This window comes from Typopeltis vanoorti, chromosome 2 (assembly GCF_054136105.1).
Source record: "Typopeltis vanoorti isolate ZY-2024b chromosome 2, IOZ_Tvanoo_1.0, whole genome shotgun sequence".
Taxonomy (NCBI): domain Eukaryota; kingdom Metazoa; phylum Arthropoda; class Arachnida; order Uropygi; family Thelyphonidae; genus Typopeltis; species Typopeltis vanoorti.
In genome coordinates, this window is record NC_143550.1 from 134,190,273 (window position 1) to 134,215,431 (window position 25,159).

At 34.3% G+C, this 25,159-nt stretch overlaps 1 protein-coding gene across 1 annotated transcript in view; it reads left to right on the forward strand.

The window, feature by feature from the left end:
• Positions 1-25,159, forward strand: part of LRP1 (LDL receptor protein 1) — a 1,646,373-nt gene that overhangs the window by 786,465 nt on the left and 834,749 nt on the right. Inside the window, exons 49-51 of the mRNA XM_090402369.1 lie at positions 6,177-6,302; positions 11,484-11,708; positions 21,092-21,244. Of these exons, the coding sequence (XP_090258495.1) occupies positions 6,177-6,302; positions 11,484-11,708; positions 21,092-21,244 (504 nt within the window). The remainder of the gene's footprint in view (positions 1-6,176; positions 6,303-11,483; positions 11,709-21,091; positions 21,245-25,159) is intronic.

Below are 25,159 nucleotides of genomic sequence, written 5' to 3' on the forward strand. Positions count from 1 at the left end.
GGTTGTTGAAGGAGCTTAGGAATGGAGGAAAGAGTGCTGTAAAAGGAGTTAGAGATGATAAAGGTGACATGAAAACAGGAGAAAAAGATATCCTTGAAGTATGGAGTAATTACTTTGAAAAACTGCTAAATGAAACAAGCAGTGATGACAGCACAGTGGTAAAAAACACTGACCAGGCATGCAGTCAGGAATACATATCCATACATGAAGTTGAAAAAGCCATTAAAAGCTAGAAATGTGGAAAGGCAGCAAGAGTAGATGACATTCGACCAGAAATGCTGAAGTATGGTGGTATAAAAGTCCTACAGTGGCTGCACTGCATAGTTCAGAAAGCCTGGACAGAGGGATGAATTCCTGATGATTGGAGTAGAGCTCTCATAGTACCCATGTATAAAAAGGGAAATAAAACTGAATGTGAGAATTACAGAGGTAGTTCCCTACTGAGTGTTCCTGGCAAGATCTATGCAAGTATACTTGAGAAACGGTTGAGAAAAATTGTGGAAGAAAAGCTGGGTGAAGAACAAGCTGGATTCAGGCCAAATAGAGGCTGTCAGGATCAGATCTTCACTTTGCAACAAATAGTCAAAAAAAGCATGAGAAAATAACAAAAATCTGTATTTAAGTTTTGTCGATTTGGAGGGCATATGACAAGGTGCCAAGAGAGAAGCTATTCAATACGCTGCAGTTATATGGTGTGAATGGGGCATTATATCAAGCAATACTTAGTCTTTATTTGAGTTGTAAGTCAGTAGTTAGAATTGAAGGAAGTACAGGAAGATGGTTTAATGTTAAATCTGGTGTGAGACAAGGATGTACATTATCCCCTCTGTTATTCATTATCTATATGGATCACATTATGAAGGAAAGTGGTATTAAACATGATATCAAAATTGGAGATGTTAATGCCAGCTCTTTGCTTTATGCGGATGATGTTATACTTCTAATTAAATCTGCTAAAAGTCGGCAAGATTCTCTGACTAAATTGAATAGCTGTTGTAATAGATATGGTATGAAGGTCAGCAATAAAAAGACAAAGACAATGAAAATAGGCAGAATCATTGAAAATGTCAACTGTGTTGTGAATGGAGAGTCTGTGGAACAAGTAAAACATTTCAGCTACTTCGGCACGATTTTTAGTGAAGATGGTAAATTAAATATGGAAATAGACAACAGAATCAGCAAAGCTGGTATGGTGGGAAGTCAATTGAATAAATTCACATGGAATAAGAGAGAAATTAGTCAGAACACTAAATTAGCTGTATACAAGACAGTGTTCAAACCAGTTTTAACTTATGGATCTGAGAGCTGGGTCAGGAGTCCTGAGAAAGATTAGAAGCGTGAACAGATGGTATCAATGGCAATATCATATATGAAAAACGAGGATATTAGGAAAGAACTTGACATTGTCAGCATCCAGGAATGCCTTAGGAGAGCTAATGTCAGGTGGTATGATCACGTAAATAGAATGGGAGAGAAAAGATTAGCAAAACAAGTGTTCTCTGCCAGGTCGGCAGGAAAACGACCCAGAGGAAGACCAAGATATAGGTGGATTGATACGGTACAAAGTGCCTTAGATGATAGAAATATAAGATCTGATAATGTTGGAGTCTTGACAAGTAACAGATTGATTTGGAGGAAAATTGTAGATAGGAAGTTAGTAATGATGTAATTTTTTCATGTAGTACTATCATATCCTGTACACCCCTTGAGGGTACATGGCAGGAATTTGATGATGATGTTTATATAGAAGATATTATCATAATATTAATACTACCAGCCTTGCCATTGTTTAAATATAAGATTTTTATTTATTTTATTTAATCTCTTTTTCTAACAATTATTTTTTAATTCCGAGTGTACCTATATATGCACAAGGGTTCAATCCGAATGGTGCACTGACCTCCTTTTTTACTATTTCTTTCAGAATCCAAATAGTCACTGACTCAAGACCAAAATACAAAATAAACACATTTAATAAAATACAAACACTTAATATATATACACTTCAAACAATATTACATAACTACAAATATAATTGGATCCGAGGCCTTTTAAAAATAAACTTACACTTAAGACTACACTAAACACTTTATTTTCACAATGACAAAATGTTCATAGCCAGTTTCTCTCTCTGTCAAGGTCCTTTTCCGAAGATATATGACTTTATTCTTCATTTTCATAGGATCCTTTCTCATCACTTATGTAGCATACATTAATTCTTCCTGACTCAATTCTGTCTCTTTTTAGTAGAAATAATAGTTAGATCTGACGTCTTTAATACAGATGAAACTTCCTAATCAGAGTTTTCTCGAACATTCCTTTAGAATGTAAATAGCAATTTCTTCTTTTATTCACTAATGCTTATTGACAGTCTTAACTCAGTTATTATCCCTCTTTATAAGGCTATGATTTAAAACATCTTAACTACTGTGCACAGATTTGGTCATCTGAGTTTTTTGGAGACCACTAGGTAGTAGAGAGAGAGAGAGAGAGAGAGAGATGCAGAGATGAGTGACTAAGCTTGTGACATGACTAAGATCAGTGCAATGCTCCCTATGAGGACAAGTTGAAGGTATGTGGGTTACAAAGTTGAGTTGATAGGCAGAAAAGAGGGGAAATGATAGAAATTTTTAAGATATTAAAGGGATTTTATAAAATTGATGCACAAAAATGTTTCAATATATGACAAGCAGAGAACTGGCAGTTCATCCATGAAAGTTGTAAGAGTGTGGTTAGTAGGAGTGTGCAGACTAGATTTTTTGTATGGAGAGTGATGAATGAGTAGAATGGATTACTAGTATTAGTTGTGTGTATTCTGATAGTGAATGGGAGGAAGGAAAGGTATCTCCTACGATGAGTCTCCAAACTCCATGTAGATACTGTATAAGAATAATGATGATTTATTTCTCTGACTTCATCATAAACAGTAAGAAGATTTGTTGTAATTGATATCTGATTAATATTTTTTTTTTTTAGATAAATAAAAAGGGAAATTCTCCATGAAGTGAACATTTATGGAATTTTCTGTCATTTTTTTCTTAAACCCATGCAGTGATTTGAAGTGTAATTGTATTCACTATTACACCTGTTGTTTGCTCAACAAGTGAGCCCTATCAAGAATATCCTGGATACAATTAGATTTAAGTTTTCCATTAATTTATCTCTAACAATAAAGAAGACTCACTGGTTTATAATTTTCTATTTCATGTGATGAAACCACTTGTATGAATTGGAATAACTTTCAGATTTCCATTCAGACAGTACTACTCCTATTCTTAGCAATTTGTTGAAGAAGATAATCAGATTGAATAATCAGGACATCGCTTTACTCCCAAAGAAAATATATATGGATTTTCTTCCTACAAAACAGAAACAATCCATAGAGCATATGGTAGTAGACATTGGAGTAGAGTTAACCACTCTCTCATTACCAAAATTAATTTGTATAATCCAAATTACTTGGCAGTAACAAGCCATTGGACCTCATACATGAAGAAAGATGAGATATGGATAATTATAGAAGATCACAGTAACTTGAAACATGGATTTGTACATTTGAATTGTAAAATCAGATTAAATTATCAAACACCTTTCTTACTCATGATGATATAAAATGGGAAGAATGTAGGGAAACATTAACAGACACAATCACTGTTCCCTTTAATTTTTGCTGGCCCATGTGCACAAGTTTTCAGTGTCACTCTGTGTGTGTGCTAATGTAATATTTCTCATATTAATGTTGCATCTTTTTCATCTAGCTATAACATAAAATAGCAAGTACTGAATTAATTCACTTAAATTCTCATAGCTACAAAAATAGCTATGTGGACTCATCACTGTTTGTGTGAGTTCAAGCTACTGTACTGTCTAGCCAGCAGATACTCTAAACCGGGGTTCTCAACCTGGTTGTGATCACAGGCACATTTGGGATTGGGAAGAGAGTGGTAGGCACCAACTTGGTTGTGGTCACAGATGCATTCAAGATGCTAATTGCTTATCATGCCAAATGATAACAATTAGCAAATTAATTAACTATGAAAGTAGGATAAATGCACATGTAACATTTATTATACAACTAAATAAAACCATCGCACAATAAGCAAAAACAGTTCTCTTTATTCTGGATAAAACAATAGTCTTTTTCTTCCCAATCGTGGTTGAATTTATAGGTTTGTTGTTTTTTATTTGGATTACTCATTTTGGGACAAAATTTTTAAACACGAGAAAACAATGTATGGTCATAGTGTGCCGAAAACACTGGTGAAGTGGTGACACATCCCTCAAGTGCACAGTTGCCAGTAGACTAAATACATAAAACATATGCACAAAATTGGCACTGGTAACACTCACATTGAAAGGCAGGAGAATTATAAAATGTTCATAATATAACATAAATGTTAACATTTTTTATGATTTCAATAAATATTATTACTAGGAGAAGACATATTTTCCTGTTTCAATTTTATTTTTTCCTTATTTAATAATTGACAGTGGGCATATGCAAATAGCTCTGCAGGCACATTAATTAGCAAATTAATTAACTATGAAAGTAGGATAAATGCATGTGCAACATTTATTATACAACTAAATTAAACCATTGCTCAATAAGCAAAAACATTTCTCTTGACTCTGGATAAATCAATAATCTTCTCCCAAATTGTTGTTGAATTTATAGGTTCGTTTTTGTTTTGACAATGAGTACATGCAAATAGCTCCTCAGGCACATTTGTGCCTGCAGGCATAGGGTTGGGAACCGATGCTCTAAACCAATATGCTTTTGGAACTTGCTGATCTCCTCATGTCCACATAGTACTGGCTAAAAGTATCCAGTTAGAATGTATTAAGTTGTAATTGGGTTACAGTAATATTGGAGTGGAAATATTAGAGAACTTGCTAAATAAAATATGTGATGAGTGTGATTTATCACATAGTTTGCTTTTATTATATGTTTAAAATTTATTCATTGTAAACTAGAAATTCTGAAAGGAAATATTTTGTTTGCATAGTTACTAGGTGTTGCAGTCCCTTTTTTATGATAACTGTGCACACCATAGCTTAGAGGGAACATTGGACACAATAAACCTTTAGTTCAGTCCCTATGCAATTTATTATCCCATTTAAACCCAAAGTGGATCTTCCTCTAGAACAGGGGTCAGCAACCTTTTGAGACTCGCGGGCCACATTCAACTTTTATTTTTAATAATCTGGTGGCCCATAATAGGTTGACCATACTTGCATGGCATGTTGCCCATATGTTGAATTATTTAAATAATGCATTTTATAATATGAATAAAAAATTAAAAATAACTTTATACCTATATTTTGTGATATTGCATTGCAACTATTGTAGTGCTATCATAGTAGCCTGAGTACCCTTTGAGGGCATATATCAGGAAACTGATGATGAACTTTTTTCTTTCAGATATGAAATGTATACAAAATCATAGTTTCAAATTTTGTACCAAATTTGGAGGAAAATTTTTCTTATGATACTCTAACTAGGATGCAGTGCATGCAAAAGTTGTAATGATCACCCATTTATGTCCTGCTGTTGTAGAAGTTAATCCACTTGGTTATACTATAAATTAAAGATATCAAGAAATTATATAATTTGAATCCTTTATCCAAGTGTAAGCAAACAAGTTTGCACCTGAACTATTTTCAGGACTGCGGCAACTCATATAAAGAAGCTAATAACTTCACATTACTTGCCTTAGATGTGCTTTGTCCAGTTGGACACTAGGTCAGAGCCAGTCAATTCACTGTATAAAGGTGGTGTGGAGGTTTCCTCCTAGTTATTTGGCTTTGATCCTTATGTGACCCCCCCCCCCCCCATAAGGATTAAGTTGGAAAGTAGAATAGATCAGTTTCTGCATTTTGCCCTTAACAATATAATAATAATAATATTGTAAATGACATTTTATATCATCCTTTATAATTTTTCTGACTTTCCTAAATAAACAAACGCGCACACACACACACATATACACATGTATGTATGTATATCTCTCATTGTGATTTTTAAATCCATAACAAAGTTAAATCAGTAATCAATATAGAAATTATATATTTTCTATATACTTGTACAAGTAGTGAATAACCTAATCTATGATATCTATCTGTCTATCTATCTGTGTCTGTGTGTGCGTATAAGCTTACTTTTTTTTTTTTTTTAGTGAAACAAGCAAATTGTTCACAGATGGAATTTGAGTGTGGAACTGGTGTCTGCATACCTTATGAACTTACATGTGATGGTATTTCAACTTGCCCTGATGATACAGATGAACAAGAAACATACTGTGGTAAGAACAGAATTAATCACCTCAGTTCATAAGTAGTTTACATTTATAAACTAAATGTTATAGCAATAAATGCTTATGTATTGGCACCTTATTGTGTTTGTCTTATTATTTTAGTAATCTAATATTTTTTCAAAAACTTTGTGCTGTGCAAGGTGAAACTCCCACAATTAGACATGATGCCATGAAAATCCTGAGTTATAATAATAATAGCAATATGGTAATAGCCTATTTGGTGTACTGTTTAATACACCCACATGGCTAAAAGTGGGATTCATGCCAACAAGCAATGGGTATGAATTATTATTATTATTGTTATTATTATTATTATTATTATTATTATTATTATTGTGCCAGGCAACTCCAAGAAGTCGAAAGACTCATCGAAGGAGGCCCTAACATCATGTCAAGAACAACTATTCGATATTGACAGTATCTATCATACCTTGCCTTGAACTCGTTCACGGTCGTAGCACCCACAACAGACTCTGGAAGCTTATTCCACTAATTCACCACTCTCCAAGTAAAAAACCTAGCTCTATTACCCTTGTCAACCACGTTCTTGCCCAGCTTCCATGCATGGCCCCTAGTCCTCCCACCACCAGTCATATTTTCAAAAATATCTTCTGGATCAATCGTGTAGAAACCCTTCAGTAATTTGAATGTCTCAATCATATCACCCTTCCTTCGCCTATTGTCCAATCTCTGCAACCCACAAATCTTCAACCTATTCTCATAAGGTTCATTCCACAGACCTTCTATCATCTTGGTCACTCGTCTCTGGATCCTCTCCACTTCCTCCCCGTCACTAAGAAACCTTGGTGCCCATAACTGGGCACAGTAGTCCAGATGGGGTCTTATCAAGGCTCAATACAGAGGAACAACAACTTGTTTGTCTCTGCATGTTAAGTATTTTTCAGAAGCCAAGTGATTTGATGAGCTGATTTAGTCACTTTTGCAATGTGCCCCCGAAACTTCAATTCCCTATCCACCAACACTCCAGCCCGATAATTCCACATGTATCCTGTCTTAATTGAAAATTACACACCTTTAGCCACCTCCCAAGTCAAGACCCTATGATCACTCTCACCAATTGGTGGCAATGTGGTCATATTTGTTACAGCCAAATCCTCAGATGTAATTACTAGGTCAAGCACTCTCTAACCCGTAGTATTTTTCACTACATGCTGTTGCAGATAGTTATCCCTTAATAACCGCATAAAATCTAATTCCTTCCTCCCGTGTGTCCTCTCCTCACTCCAATCAATGTGACCATAGTTGAAATCTCCCATAATAATTACCCTCCTTCCACTCATTTCTTCTATTTGCTTGTTCATACTGTCACCACCATCTTTTCCATCACCTGGTCTATAGCAGCACCCAATTGTATATTTAGTTCTGCTAGCCACGATCTCACACCAAATGGCCTCAAATGTGCTCCTTTCTCTATTCTGCAATTCAACTTCTATTCTCCTTGGCTGTAGCTCATCAGCTATCATCAACAATACTCCTCCCCCCATTTTATTCTCCCAGTCATTCCTGAACACACTATACCCATCACATTCAATCCCACTAGCTATATCATCTACAGTGAGCCATGATTCACTAATACTAATAACCTGTTGTCTGGAATTGCCAACCATGGCCAAAAACTCTTCCTTCTTGTTCCTAATACTCCTAGCATTAGTGTACATGAATTTAAGACACCCATTAGCCCCAACCCTACTTTGATGCCTTATATTAACTATCCCACTCTGATTTGTTGTCCTTATTCGCTCGGGCATATTATATTCATTCATACGTTCAACTGCCTCCCTAATGACTGTATATCTACTGTATATCTATCTAGTTTCCCTGAATTTGCACATCCACTACATTCAGCAACACTTTCTCAAGTCTGCTTACACCGTAACTATTCAAATGCAAGCCATCCATCTTATATAGATCCTTTCGCCCATGGAACTCACTCCACACATCCACAAATTCCACACCACTCGTCATACATAACCCACGCATAAAGTCATTCGCAATTATGGCCCTCCTTTTAAACATTTAACTGTCATACCGTGGCAAAAGACTAATCATTCTAACTCTCTCTTACTCTTTTCTTTTGCTACCTCAAACAATTCATTCAGGTCTTGTATGATTTCCATTTTATCTCCTTTGAAATCATTCGTACCTGCCACAACAATCATTTCTTTCACCCTTTCCTTTTGCTCTCTAATAGACTCAGTTACATCCTTTATGGTCGCACCAGGTTGGTACGACTTTGTCAAATCCTCTACTAACACACCTCGTACTAACGAGTCTCCATACAGCACTCTATCCATCATTTTGTTCATGTTCACACTCATACGCCTATTTTTCCTGTCATACTTTTTATTATTGGCTGGTTCATTCAATCGACTTTTGCTCATATGCTCTAGCTGCTGTTTTGCCCTTTGTATCGCACCATTCAACAATGCGATCTCACTCATTGCATCTATCTCATCTTTTTTATTCTCTGTAAAACCATTAATACTATCATTCACACTTTCTACATTCACACTCTCACAATTCTCTGGTACAACCTCGCCGTTTCTTGTCATATCCCTATTTTCTTCATTCTGAAGTTTGACAAAAATATCACACTCACAATCCGAAATACACTTCAATTCCTCATTCTCCCTACATTTTCTACACACATTCACTCCTTTATTATCATCTAACCACACTCTGACCGCACTCCGCAAAGCGTACATTTCGCACATAGTACACTGAATCATCTCCTTTACATTACCGTTCTTGAAAGAAGATGGCGAACCATCATTACTGGCCACCATTTTCCTTCGTACTGGAGCCATACTAGTAACGTATTTTATCAAATTATAAATTATAAACACCAAAAACACACAAACAGATGCACTAACAAAGCAAGGCAAAGAAAACTACACAATATTAAAGTAAATTAATCAACGATAACTGAAAATAACGCTTATCTTATCAGGAGCTTTCACGGACACTACACACTACGAATCCCTCTAGCGGCGACTTCCCGACATAGATTATGTTATATAACACTTTAGTACACTAACTACACTAATAAAACTACCGTAATATACTAAAATTACACAATTAAATTAAACACAATTGAATCCCACTTTTAGCCATGGAAGTTTATGATTGTATGTAGTTGGGTAATGAATTTCACCATTCATTGTGACATCACTAACCTTGTTTATTGGAGCGCAAAAATGGCGTGAGAAATTCCATGCTTAGTCTCTATAGCGGTGTTTTACTGTGCTAAAAATAAATAAAATTAAAAAAGTAAGAGAAATATCCTTATCCACTCATGGTACAAATGTACTGTTCGTCTTATGCTCTTTTTTTGTATGGGAGTGATGTATTAGAAAATTCAAGTATCTTATGACAAATGATACCTGCAGACAATGTATGATTTTGAATGGATTATACTTAACTGATTCTACCGGTGGTACAGATGGTAGAATGTTTTAATCCTTCAACAAAGTGTTACCAAAGTTTGCTCATGAAGTATATTCATGAGTAGTCTTGAATATACTTCATGAGCAAAGATAATTCTGAATTTGCTAGCAAAACAAGTGTTCTCTGCCAGGTTGTCACCAAAATGACCCAGAGGAAGACCAAGATATAGGTGAATGGATATGTGGATGGAGGCGTGAACAGATGGCATCGATGGCAATATCATATCAAAAATGAGGAATATTAGGAAAGAACTTGATATTAGGAAAGAACATACCTTCATCTGAGATACTTATAAAACGTTTTACCACAGGCATATAAAGTATATTGTACTTGACAAGGAATTACATTCTTGTTTTGTAACCCAGTAATATTGATTATCAAAACAAGTACTTCTAAAAAAGTAATGCACTTTTCTGTTGCAAATAACAAACATTTCCCATCCATATAAACTGTTTCTCAATGGCAAAAAACCACCAAACTATATAGTGGATAATTGCCATCATCCACTTTCAGACATTTGCCAAATTAAAGTCCTTTTTTCCTTCCTTTTTGTTTTCATAATAAAATAATAAATTTTGAAAGAATTTTCTTTTAACATGAATGATTAATTCATGCTTAGGTGGTAAATCATGATTTTTCTTTTTATAAATGTTAAAAGTTTACATAGTATCTTGTTTAATTCATCAGATATGAATTCAGTTGCATTCTGGATTAATCTTGAATTGATATGTATCTATATTATAATATCTATATAAGTTCATGCTTTGCAATAAAAAATAAATGAATAAACATGTATCTGTGTAGAATGGAAATCATCATTGTATCTGCTCATGATAAATTAAAATTTATCATATATTATACAGGTGTCCCATAATTATCATGAAGGGGTTTAAAATGTGAATAACTTTTTTGATTATTAATTTTTTCATTTTATTTGTTTTCAGGTATTCTGAGGAACATTTGGGAAATTAATCATGGAACAGTTCATTACCCAACACTGAACCAAAATTCTGCAATTTTATTTTGAAAATCAGCATTTGATTATTCTAATGCAAATTTTGTGAAGATCTGCAATTAATTGGCTATCACATTCTCCAGATGGGATGGCTCCTAACTTCTTTCTAAAGGAAAAGGTTGATATGAACAAGCTGCTGACAATCCAACAGCTGAAGGAGAACATTCATGCAGAAATTAGGGTGGTGCTGCCAGAAACATATAGCAGCTGTCATGGAACATGCTGTAGAAAGTGTCTGTCTTTGTGAAGCTGAAATACTATGCATCATAGAATATTTAATGTTCATGCAGAAGCCTTTCTTGAAGATTATTTGGCCAAAACAAATATGAAATACTTATTTCTCTGCTATCTTTTTTTTTTTTTTTTTTTTTTTTTGCCAGTTTTGTCATCAAGTAAAAAAGAAACAAAGCAGTTTGTGATGGATGAAATTTACCACATTATTTTTAACTCAGATTTTCCAAACAACATTTGCATTGTCCATTAAAAATGGGTAGTGCAAGAATGATAAAATGGAAATAGTGAAATAAAATAATTTCAACAATTGAAATGAAAATTAATGAAACAGCTTTATGTGAAATATTACCTAGTTGAATTCCTTATTGAATACTTTGCTTACAAATTGTGTTTGAAGTTACATTAACAATTAAAGATGTTTTTGGATAAATTTTAAATTGCATCTTCTTCAGCATCTAGAGAATGCAGAACAGGTTTCTTTCACTGTTCTAACAATCGCTGTATACCAGATTCAAGAATATGTGATGGACAGAATAGCTGTGGAGATTATAGTGATGAAGCTAATTGTAGCTGTGCGGAAGAGCAATTCCGATGCAAACAGGGACCTTGTATTAGCCAGACATATCGCTGTGATAATGATCCTGATTGCCCAGATGCTAGTGATGAGATGAACTGCAGTAAGTATTTTATTTTCTAGAAATGTATGATATTCTTCAGAGAAACAGAATGTACCATAATTTCGAGTGGTTCACAAATATACATGTGGAGGGGATACACACACCAATTAGTTATTTTTGATATTTTTTTAGTACATCATTTGTGTGCATTTGATATCTATTTTTATTAACAATTTTCTTTTATAATTCTATATATTTAATTATTATTATCATCATTCCAGACCTCTATGGAGTTATAAAACTCATCAATTCAGATTCACCTTAGATAACAGTCTTATCATATCACTTCTGAAAACTTGTTCATGCTATCTGCACTGTCATACTCCATCAGACAATGCATTCCTACTTTCTGTTGCAATTTCTACTTGTTCTAGCATATGAAAATCTCCTCAGTGTCACTCTAAATTACACCAATCCTATCACCCTGTCATATATTTTCCACCATATTTTGCCATAACTAATGTTTTCCAGTCCTGATATAATTTTTTGTTATTTGCCTCTTCGTCCTTCCTACAGTTCACGACCTTCCAATTCCTAGTGACTAAATCTGAGCAATGTAATCCAGATGTGGCCTGATCAAGACTTACAATAAACTATTACCTTCTTATCTTTGCTGTTCAGTGTTCTTCCCAGTAATGCAGGATATCTCGGGGATTGTCCTCTCAACTTATGCAGCATGCCCTCTGATTCAAATTTCTATCTACTTTCACCTCAACATTCTTTGTTTCCTCACTCTTCTTCCAGTATATCTCCACTAGGAGACTATCCAGTTTCCCCTCTGTGGATCCCAAATTTCAAAGTTTTAATTGGCACATCCTACTGATTTGTCCACTATTTCAGCTTATTCATATCCTGCTGAAGAGCCATAACATTGGCCAGTTTAATTAATAATCCTCACAAGCTTCACATCATCTGCTAACAACTGAATATATCCCAATGAATAATCCAATGACTATCATAAAGGCTAATCTATAATGGTTCCAGTGCTGAACCAAACCATTTGGTGAAGAAGTTGAAAGTTTATTTTTCACTTGGTTAGAGTATAATAAATTTAGTTTAATCCTTTATCCAAGTGTGAGCAAACAAAGTTTGCACCTGAAAGTATCTTCAGGACTGGGGTAAGGTGGTACAACACCAGAGCACTCCTTGCAAAGGTGGAACAAGCTACCAACACTCAATTGTTGGTAGCTTGTTCCACCTTTGCAAGGAGTGCTCTGGTGTTGTACCACCTTACCCCAGTCCTGAAGATACTTTCAGGTGCAAACTTTGTTTGCTCACACTTGGATAAAGGATTAAACTAAATTTATTATACAAACCATTTGGATTCCCACTTGTATCTATCCCATGTTTGAACTGTCTCTCTTTGCACAACTCTTGATATCTATCAGATAGCCAATTTCCACTGGAATGATATTTGAACCCATATATTTCAAGATATCATGCTGTCCTGAGAAATGCCTTTGTAAAATCCAGAAAAATTGACAGCATATGCCTTACTTATTCTCTTCTTAATTTATTATAAAGGCAACCAGATTACTAAAACAAAAACATCTCTTAACAGATCCATACTGATCTTCCTAAATAATATGACCTGTATATGCTCAATTCTGTAATATTGCTCCTCCTCCTTTTTTTTTTTAATGTTAACAGCCACAGGAGATATACAAATTTTTCTTTATCGACATTTCCATTCCACCTCTATTGTCATGCAGTGGCACTATCATATCATCCTTCTACTCCTTATAAACTTGTACTGTTGTGAGGCTTTCATTAAACATCCATGTCAGAAGCATAGTCAGATCCTTAGCACACTCTTAATACAAATAGGAAAATCATGTTTATTTGTCATTCATCCTCTTTATCATCATCCCTTCCCCTCTAGGTATAAAACTGGCTTTATCAGGATGAAACACCCCAATAAAGTGATCATTAAACGGCTGTACTACACATCTGCATTAGGGACATGACAACCTGTCTACATTCACCACAGTCATTTCTTCTTCTCCTCCTACTGGCCACATAGAAGAAATCCTTGGAGTTCTTCTCAGATTGGTATTTGTCACGTTTCATATTGTTTCTTTCTAACTTCACTAGTCACTTAAATTTAACTTTCCAAGAAATTATATTCTTGTTTAATCGTTTATCCATGAGTCAGTGAACAAAGTTTGTGTGTTTAAAGTATCTTCAGCACTATGCCTTATATAGAAACTAATGACTTCATATCAGCTACCTTGGTATCTTATAATGCAAAACACACATCCTTTTGGACGTGTGTAATGCTGGCATTATGGAAAGGATCACTGTCCAGACTGGTTTTGACCTTTATTGAGGTTTCATTAATGGGTGCCAGACTGAGAAGAGATACAAAGGTTGAATTAATGCAGAAGCTTTTTTTTTTTTTTTTTTTTTTCTAGTATACAAGTAGCAAATAGGTCTATCACCTTATTATTAAAATTCCAGAGATGTGGAAAAGATTTCACTTGATTTTGTTAACCAAGAACTATTATTAATCAATTTCATGAGGAGTTCAGAGAAAAGGCTAGGAGGGTGGCTCACTAAGAATACTGAAAGTGCAGTATGATCAACATTGCGTTATTAAATCCAGAAAACCCCCTTAGGGAGCTCTTTAGATACATAGCCAGCACAAGAAAATATGATGATAAAGGGATGATATTGGTTGGTGAAGATGGTAAAAGGATAACTACTGAGGAAGATATAGTTAGGTGTTAAATGAGCACTTCATAAAGATATTTCATTTCATCCTTTTGGATGCAACATCACGCACAGTTTGAGTGCAGTGGAAAGGGAGAGTAGATATATGGAGAATTGAATACATGTTTTTTTGAAATGCCTATAGTCTCAGCTTATTCATTCACTTATTTCACTCACTTTGATTCACCGGTCATCCAATACCATATTGTGCACTAGATCAATGATTTCTGGTGTTGTTACACTTTTTGGATGTCCTTCATGTGGATCATCTTCAAGGCTGTTACAGCCACATTTAAACTCAGCAGCCCATTTCTTAATTGTTGAAAATGAAGGAGAAGAGTACCCATAAACTTTTATGAACTTCAAATGAATTTCTTTTGGTGTTAGACCTTCTTTTACAAAGAATTTTATAACTGCACGATACTCAATTTTATCCATTTCAAGGGATACAGACAGCTGTATAAAACAAACTAGTTGATAGAATGACTTGCAATTTTGGATGCATATGATAGATGTACCAACATAGAAAAAAAAATCTTGCTGATAGTGTTGGAATCTATGGTTGAGGCCGAGAACTTTTCAGATCACCATCGTCTATTAATTTCTTGCTGCAGTAACAATTCTTATAACAACAGTAAATTGAGGTCGCACTCTGGCTTCAAACTTACTGCATCATCTTGTCATTCTGCTCTTTCATTCCATCAGTCTCCATTTTCTGGAGCATCCTTACACTGTTTTCCTAGTATCTTTTTCCTTTCTTCTTCTTCTTATCCATACATCTGATGATGTACTGTATGTTTTGCAAGTTCCCATTTCTTGTGGAGTTATGAAGATCAGCCTGTTTTTCTACCCACTACAGGGTGAAGGCCTCTCCTATTGTGGGAGGGTTGGGTCTACTTCTCCCAAGGTGATCCAATCTATCTTGGGAGAGTTATTCACTTGAATGAATGAATGTATGAAGGTGGAAGACAATCACAAAGATTCATGCCTAGGCGGGATTCAAACCCGCAGCCTCTTGGCTGGAGAGCGGATACGCTAACCACTCGGCCAACCAGACGTGCTTACACACACACACACACACACACACACACACACACACACACACACACACACACACACACACACATATTAAAAAGTTTCCGTCTTTTCCTTCTGTTGTGTTTTTTATTTTGTAATGTGTACAACTGCTGTTTAGGTAAAGATCACTCTGTTTGTGATGTTTTTTATTAGCATGGTGATAACTGTTCATGCTATAGTACTTTTTTTTTTATTAATAGTGAATGACATGATTCAGATTGCATAGAATTTTTTTAAAAGATTCTTATTTGATTTATTACTATTTTTTTATTAAATAAATTAGCCATATCCTAAAATTCAGACCAGAAATATATAGCAAATGGTCTGGGATATATCCTTCCTTCCTTCCTTCCTGAATCTTTCATTCATAAATAAAGTGTTTGTATAAAGTTAAAAATTTTAGTTAAAAAGACCATTTTTTTGTCTAATCCCAGATGTTGGTTAAAAAAAAAAAATTGATTCCTTTTCAAAAGCCATTCAGCCTCTAACTAGCAAGATATAATGAATGTAATTCTTGTTTACTACAATATACTTAGAGTGCAGATAACATGCCTGATAGTCTTTTCCATCCAGTTTCATTAAATGAAATTGCATTATGAGAATTTTAGAGGATTCAGTGATTACAAAATTAAATTTTTCTTTCAAGCCCCCTTCCCTTCACAAATTACTAATTTGTAATTATGTTATTTCTTGGAGACTCTGTAGAATACAAGTTTTATGCAAAAATTTGAAACTAATTTGCAATTTTAAACTCATTTGAAATGAATTATAATTAGTCTGATTATTAATTGAAAAATTCTTTAATCACTATATGAGAGTGATTAACCTTCCTACCGGCTAGGACGTCTATAGACGTCCAAATAAATCTGGATAAGATTCAGCCCACCTGTTTAAATAACCTGGATAAGAAGTGCAATTTGACTGTCATGTCCATTAGAAGGTGTGATAAACCCTCACGCTGAACAGAAAGGTTAATCGGATTATCTCCCGTTCGTAGTTGCCTCTCAGTTGCCTATAACAAGAAACGGACTTTCTTGTTCCATGCTGGTGAACTGGATTTTAGTTATATATGATAGACTAAAAATAGAGAAATTATTTATATTTTTGTTTTCTCTTTTTATTGTACAATACAATTTTAATTTCTGGACAAAATAAAGGTCTTGCATAATTTCTTCACTTAACCAATTTAATTTTTTTTTTTTTTTTGCGCTAATTTTTTTCTAATCGCTACTAGACAAAAGATTTTTCTTTGTTCTCGTAGAAATTAATTCACGATAATTATTTGGAATATTCTTTTAAAAAAAGAAAAGAAAACCGGCTGCCGACGTTCCAGGTTATATTAATTTTATTTTTGTACAAAACCATCGAAATCGAATAATACTTAACAGATTTCCTTTAGGACACGCTTGAGCAACTTTGCTTTATAGAGAATAACATGAAATTCTTTAATCATATTACTAAATTTTTTCTTCATGTTGTATAGTAATCTGTACTTTCACTTTCTTGGCCTTGTATAATTGGTCATTACAAAATGAAATTAACAGTTATGATTTAAATTTATATTTTCTGCATAATTCAGATATTTTATTCTCCAATTTTTAAAGTAAGCGATACATTTGCTTATTTTTATCATTCAAAATATGTATATCAAATGTGAAAGTTTATTTCCATATTTTTACAATAGAATTGAACTTTATTTCGCCTCTGATAGTTTAACCCCCTCCGTTGCATTACTATCACACACCCGAAAACTGTTATGAAACATAGGTACAGTTTTTATTTAATTCGTTATTTTTCTCTAGTAATTGTTCCACATAACTTTAATTTTTCAATACTGAAACTATGTGGTGATTATTATAAATTAGCAAATTATAAATCAGACAATATACATATTTTGTGATTATTATAAATCAGGAAATTATGTGATATTCGGATGCAGGTGAAATTAATATTTAAAATCACTGTCATCCTTCAAATGCAATATCAGAATAAAGAAAGTGAAAAACCCGAAGTTTCAAAATACATTTCGAAAGCCCGCTCTCGAAATGTATTGGTCTACAGACTGGATTCTGAACACGCCAATGTTTCGTGATGTTATGACTGAAAAACAATTCAGTCTCATCATGAAGTATTTGCATTTTCAGAATAATGAAGAATACGATCAGGCATCACATCCTTGCCCAGTCCTCAACAAAATTTATGATTTTCTGATGAAAATCCGTCAAAAATGTAGATCACTCTACATTCCTGAGAGAGACTTGAGTATCGATGAAAGCCTTATGCCATGCAAAGGTGGACTGAAATGTAAGCAGTATATTCCCAAAAAGAAAGCGAAGTATGGAGTAAAATTTTTTATGCTTTGCGAATCGAAAAGTGGATATCTTTGGGATTTCAAACCTTATACGGGAAAGCAAACTGTAATCGAGCACGATAAATATTCGGATCTCCCCTTGTCGATGCGTGCAGTAATGCAGTTACTAGACCCTTTACTGGGGAAAGGTTACTGCATTATAATGGATAATTACTATATATGTGTCCTGAACTCGCTGATTTGCTTTTACAGCATCTTACAGATAGTTATGGTACTGTAAATGCAAAAAGGCGAGATATACCTCCAGATCTGGCTTCAGGAAAGCTATCGAAGGGGGAAATCCGAACTTATCAGCGAGGGAAAGTCTTTGCACTACGTTGGAAAGACAAAAAAGATGTTTTTCTGCTATCTTCCCTGCACAATCCATCAGCGGAATCCGTGGAGAAGCATGGTTTGAAGAAAGAAAAACCCATTGCTGTGAAATACTTTACCTGGAAAGAGTATTCCAGGTAAAGTATTTCATCAAAAAAATAATGAAATAAAATCTACCCTATATATATATAAAATGATAAGCTTTTTTATGTCATGTTTATCGAAACGTTTTGAAACTCAGGGGCTACCCTGAGTGTCGAGTCTTCAAAATTCGAGTCATCAGAATTCAGTGGCTGAACCCCCTTTCGAGTTATCACAATTGAAGGAGAACTGGTCTACCATACCTGAACATGGGGGGTTGGGCATAGCCCCCTAGTTAATAAATGAAATATATAAATAATAACGGGAACATTTTCACCTTGCCAACACTCAACATTGATGTGATATGGATTCCAAATTTCTTGTTTCGGAGATATATATATATATATATATATATATATATATATATATATATATATTACAAAGTTTTGTAATAAAAATTTCTGCTACAATGAAGTTTGGCAGAATCAACAATATTATTACCACCTTATTTCTGTTTCTCGTGTGGGAGAAAAACGGTAAAATGTCACTCTTATAATTATATGAGATGTTATAATGGCAAAAATAGTAAGAAAAAAGTCATTTGCAGTTTCTCTTCAAAACACAAAGAAAGAACATTGTAAATTCAGCCAGTGGAAAAGAAAATACTGCATATTTTTCTCCTGTTATGTGATTTTTTTTCTTATAGTTCAAAGAAGAAATCACTGCATATAACATGAAGTCTGCAGGAAGGGAAAAAAAATCTGGAAATTGGTTACATTATAATGAATAGAGAAATCATGTCAGAAAAATTATTCACATATGATTCTAATCTCAGCAGACATAACATTTTCTTCTAGATTAGATATCTAAAGTAACTGAACCTTTGCTACTGTTTTACACTAAAATGAATGGGTATGTTCCCCAAGTGATTTACATTTGTAACAGCTGTCTTGCGAACGATTTATGAAATAAATTATCTGAAATATCCGCAGATTGCTTAGGTCTATATCCCCCCCCCCCCCAAAAAAAAAGAAGATTATGAAACACATATGCACCTTTTCTTTGAAAATAATTCAAATCCTCTTTTTCAAGATAATTGTATGATTTAATTTCTAACTTTTGGTAATAAAAGTGAAACTGATCATTATAAATTAAGCAATTATTTTGGCATAAATAATGTATAAGCATGTAAACGAAATATCAGTATTTCTGTTAGAATATAGGTAATCAACAATCGAAAAGGAAACAAGACATTCTTGACATATTCCGCACTACAGCCTGGGGCACTTTAGTGTTCTCCCCTTTCTTCTCAATAGCACTGAGAGTAATAAGCCTTCAACTTTTCCTCCAGCTAAGAGGATATTACCAAGTATTTAGAAGACGTAGATTATTTCAGAAATAGCTTCCAGCAGCAGAAGTAATATTTAGATTTTTTTAAAGAAAAACAAACAAAAATAATACTACTGAACTTTCTTTTGTGTGGTATGCATATAAACAATTTTGCATGGTGAAAATATAGCATATTATTTCTAAAATTTCACATAATTTCAGCGGGCAGTAGAACAGCTGGTTTTAGATTGCAAATAAATAGAACAGAATTAGAAGTTTCACAATACAATCTGATTGCCGTATATCTTTTGTCAAAATGGTAAAATGAAGTAATTGATTTTGAATGCTGTCTAGAAAAGCTTTCAAACCTGTGAGTTCTAGGAGAGGATAAGGAGGGGGGGGAAGCATTAGAAAATCTTCAAAATGAAAAAGAATTTTGAATCATTCCGTATATGATATTTTTCCCATTATATTTTCAACATATCTACGAGGATGTGCACTAGATATTATCGTAATATGCATAATACAAATAAATAAATAAATAAATGACGAAGGCGAAGAATCACTGCTAAAATATCATTGGATATAAATTTTTGATACCAAAAAGACACAATCGGAAACCGAGTAAGGCAATTTAGCATTTTAACATTTTTTTTTTAATTTTGTCTTATGAATAACAAAAAATCGTTTCTAAATCTGAAATGTGATGATCCATATAATGCTATTTTGCTAGAAATGAAAGAAAAAGGACATATTTATTTCAATAAATATTATTTAAAAATATAAATATTTGACATAATATTTTCAAAGCAAACATTTGAAAATTTTAAAATTCGAAAAAAAAACATTCAATTATTATACGTAAAGTGAAAGAACAATCAGTGCATCTCTTCCGGTGCACTGATTTGTAGAATAAAATACACCAAATTCACTATCACTAAATAGATTCATTGCAAAAGCTGATCAGTGGGCATTTCAGGATTGATTTTTTTTTTCGCATATGTGAAATTGGTTTCAATTTTTGGGAAGAGACACAATAAATCATTTTAGAGGCAAGAAAGGTCAAATAACTTAGGACAGTAAATGAAATTCTAAGCAACACAATAGACGTAAAGACATGGGGAGGGGACACAAAGGTCACTCAGCAACAGTTAATCCACTAATGCTATAGAATAGCATTACTTTTTCTACTTCTTCCTCCGCCGTAACGAGATTAACGGCGGAGGAAGGTAATGGCATGATAAAAGGTAGAATGCCGACGAAGTTTTGATCCATGAAAATAGCTAGGGAGTGTTGGATATTTCATCCACACTGGCCGGTTGGGAGGTTAAACAAAGTTGCACATGTAACTAAAACTGGTTTACTCTGGAGTATATGAATTACATATTTTTGTATATCTATTTATTTGAATTTTTTTCATAGTGTAATTATGATATACACTCCTTTTCAACTTTTAAAATGTATTTTTTATTTTATTAACATAATAAATATATTTTTTTAGCTCGTCCAGACTGCTCTCACCATCCTTTGCTTTGGGATCCTGAACAAAAACTTATCAACTGCCCTCATTCTACTGCATGCATTCATCCTGCCTGGGTGTGCGATGGACAGAATGATTGTTGGGACTGGTCAGATGAAAAGGATTGTCAAACAAGTAATAATTTGAATACCTTTTGCTTGTTGCATAGTAATCCCATTTTTAACTTGATTACACTGTCTGGCTGAGGAGGGAAAAAGTATATAAATATACTCCATAAAAATTGATTTAACACAACCACAACCTTTAATTAGATCCACAGTACAATAAAACATTTTTATCAGGTTGTCTGAGAATATATGGAATAATGTTAATCCATTCTTCATGAAAATTGATAAAAATATTTTCACTCCTCTCACAAATTGCCAGTAAATCATATCAGATATGCTAAGTATGATGGAAGCAAGCTTTCTGACTCTTATCTATTTTTAGATTTATTATTCCCCAAGTTCTAAGAATTTCCAGAACTTGGGGAAAAATGTGGAAAAAAAGAGATGCAAAAAAAAAAAAAAAAAAAAAAAAAAAAACAGCAACAAAAATAAAAAATATATACAATTTGATTCATGGAAATTAGTTTTAAATAAATGTACTTTACTTTTGAAGACATTTCCAATGTTCAGCATTTGCCTTCTAATACCCTTTCTGCACTGTGAAGTCATTCCATGAACTTTTTTGTGACTCTCTAACTCGCATTCATCCCTTGCTTAGGCCATGTCTCCTGTGGTATCTCTTGAATATGTACATATCACTGTAAAGATTAACATTCCATGCTTTCCATCACAATGGTATATTGTGCCCTTTGATTGGAAATGGCCTAAGTTTGATTCTCATCGTAACGGGAGTAATCTGTATATATGTTTTATTTTTTATTTTTTTTTTTTTTTTCCCCTCAATTGAAGATGAGTTAGCTGATATCATATGGGGGTAGCAGGATTTTTTCTTTTGGAAACTCAGGTTTTTCATCTCTCATACAGACAAATTGGCCTTCAGGACAAGCAATTTGCAGACAAAAAATACTAGTGGTGGGCAGTAGATGGCATTGGTGTAGATGATGGATACAGATAGAAGTGGTGGAGGCAGAGCGTTGTTGAGTAGGTGCCCTCCCTCATTGAGTCTTCGGACTCCTTGGAGGGGTCACGAAATAATAATAATGATAATAATAAATATTTTATTGCAAATTCAATCTCATCGTGATGGTCTTATTCTGAACTCTTTGAAGGGAAGATATGCGCAAACACATACATGCTTACACACACTGCTTTGTAAGCCATTCATCTCTACAGATCTTATACAACTCTTCTGCTATGCATTCGATGTCTATCCTTCTCCCCCATTCATCAGAACACTCTCTACTATTATTTGGAGTATCATCTTCTTGGTTTCTATCCAATTATCTCATCTCCGTAATACACCATTCAGTTGCTTAATAGCATTATGGGTTTGGTTGACATGATCATCTACATCTTTCTCACATGTTCCTGACTTATGAATAATGCATTCTAAGTATCCAAAATGATTACTGCCTTGACTTTACTGACTAGGACGATCTAAATCTCTGCCTTCTCCACCAAGGACGAAATATTTTATCTTGGTAAAATTTACTTTTAGACCTCCCATGCTATAAACATCAACCAGTTTCCTCATCATAAAGTGAATGTCATCCTAATCTTGAGCAATTATCACTTGATCATTTGGACTTGTGTGCAAGTCTGGTCTGCTGGTTTCCTTTGTGATTCTGAAACAGTGGAGATAGAGTGTTAAAAATGATATCAGGTTTGTGGAATACCGATTGTGAAGATAGATTGAGAATTTGTAGACAATAACAAACAGGAGAAAGAGGAGTGATATTATTATTATTATTATTATTATTTGAAACCTCCAGGGAGTCCATGGACTCATCAAGGGAAGGCACCTGCTCTACAACTTTGTCTCCATCACTCAACCCACCAACTGACTGAAACTACACCAATGTCATCTAGTGCCGACCATCATCACTACCATTTCCACAGACAATCACAAACATCCATGCCCATGGCGGGATTCGAACCCGCAGCATTTGTCTGGAGAGCGAATATGCTAACTACTCAGCCAGCCAGGCTGGGAATATGATGATTGAGACAAACTTCTGAAAGGATCATACAGGGTTTCAGTTGATGGAAGTTTTCATTTTATGGAGTGTGTTGAAAGGACAAGAGGCCATACTTGGAAGTCAAGAATGAATGCCACTAAGAAGGAGGGTGAGATCTAGATTTTTCTCTCATAGAGTGGTGTGCGATTGGAATGGATTGCCATGGAATGTTGTGTGTGCAAGCACTATGAACGAATTCTAGAACAAGTATGATAGCTGGGGTGTGTGTAGTATGTGGCCTCCCTTGATTAGTTCCATGGAGGTCTCTCTTAATAATAATAATTAATATTATAGTATATATTGTTATTTCCATAAAATAATGAGTAACCAACATATAAGCTTATCTACCAGAAGCACTAAATTAAGTAACTGTAGAAACAATCGTGACTGACACCTAATGTCCTGGCTCCCTCTATGGGCAGATAACTACAAAGTTAATTTAGAGAAGCCTGTCTGTTAGGTCTTAAAATGATAGTCTCCCAGATCTTTGATAAATTAATGTTACCATACTTGTGGAGGTTGGGAGAGTACTGCTTCATAGCTGATGCCGATTCTATGAATAGTCTCTGAGACCTGTAATGACTTCTATGTAATATAGATATTTTCCTCCATCTGATCCTATGTGAAGGATTATCCAGAGCATGGTCTGCCAATCCTGACTTGCCAGACCGAGGCTCTCAGATGTAATTTTTGTGCTCTTCAAGTTGAATGTTAACTGATTATCAGACTTTTCAAAGTATGCTAAACTGCAGGTACAAGGAAATTTATACACTTCAGGATGCTCAAGAGGATGTAGTTGATCTCAAGGAGAGCATATTGAAGTAGCTTGCTGAATGAAAGGTTCGAATGGAGTATGGAGATCATATTTGCAGAGAACTTTAACTATTTTTTCTGTTATACATGTAATATTTTATCTATTTTATATGGGCTGTAGCAATTGGCTAACAATGTGTAGCAATGGTCCCTCAGCTCAGTTTCAAGGGCAGTGTCATTTGAACAAATAGCCTTGGCTCGGTGAGTAAGTGTTTTGAGATTCCAATAGTATTGGGAAGGATTGTGGTTGTGTGATTGTTTATGTAAATACCTACCAGTATGAGTGAAATTTCTGTAGATGTAGAAGGGAAATGAGCCATTAGGAAGTCATGTCTCATCATATACAATAACAGGCAACTGCTGGTTAACATTCATGTGCTGTTTAGCTCTAGACTCATGGAACTAATGTTTCATCCTCTTCTTTCATTCTACATACCTCTGTTCTTTGGAACAGTCTTCCATTATGCATCTAATTTCGAACTCTTCAAGAAAGACATTAACAGATTTCTTTTTTCTTTCTTATCTCTTCTCCACACATTACACTGTAATAATGGGTTTAGAATTTCATCAGAAAAAAAGTCTTGACAGACTTTATGTTCTTAGGAAGGACCTCCCACGATGAGTCTTTCGACTCCATGGAGGCCTGAATAATAATAATAATAATAATAATATTACAGTATTCAACTTCTTTCTACCACCCAGAGTAGATGTTTCTCCAGATGATCCTGAAGATGTCATGTTGTAGGTGTCTTCCCTATTATACAGTTAATTGGAGATATCAGTGTCCACAATACTTGTGTATACTAACATCATAGGAAGAGTGGTGAGCATGCTTAACAACATCTTTTCTGAATTAAATGCTGGAAGTAAGGCTCTCTTCCACCTGCCCATCAAACACTTTTGTACGGTCAATCTAAAAATTTCTTGAAATGTTTAAATGAGAAGTAGAACATAATGGTCACGAGCTATAATTTTTAGTGCTACCCACTCTGTTACATGGGCAACCATATATTCCATCATTGCAGTTACAATAGAAAAACAGCCAAGCTTGCTGGAATGCCCTCTCATTCCTAGCAGAGTTGGATAGGACA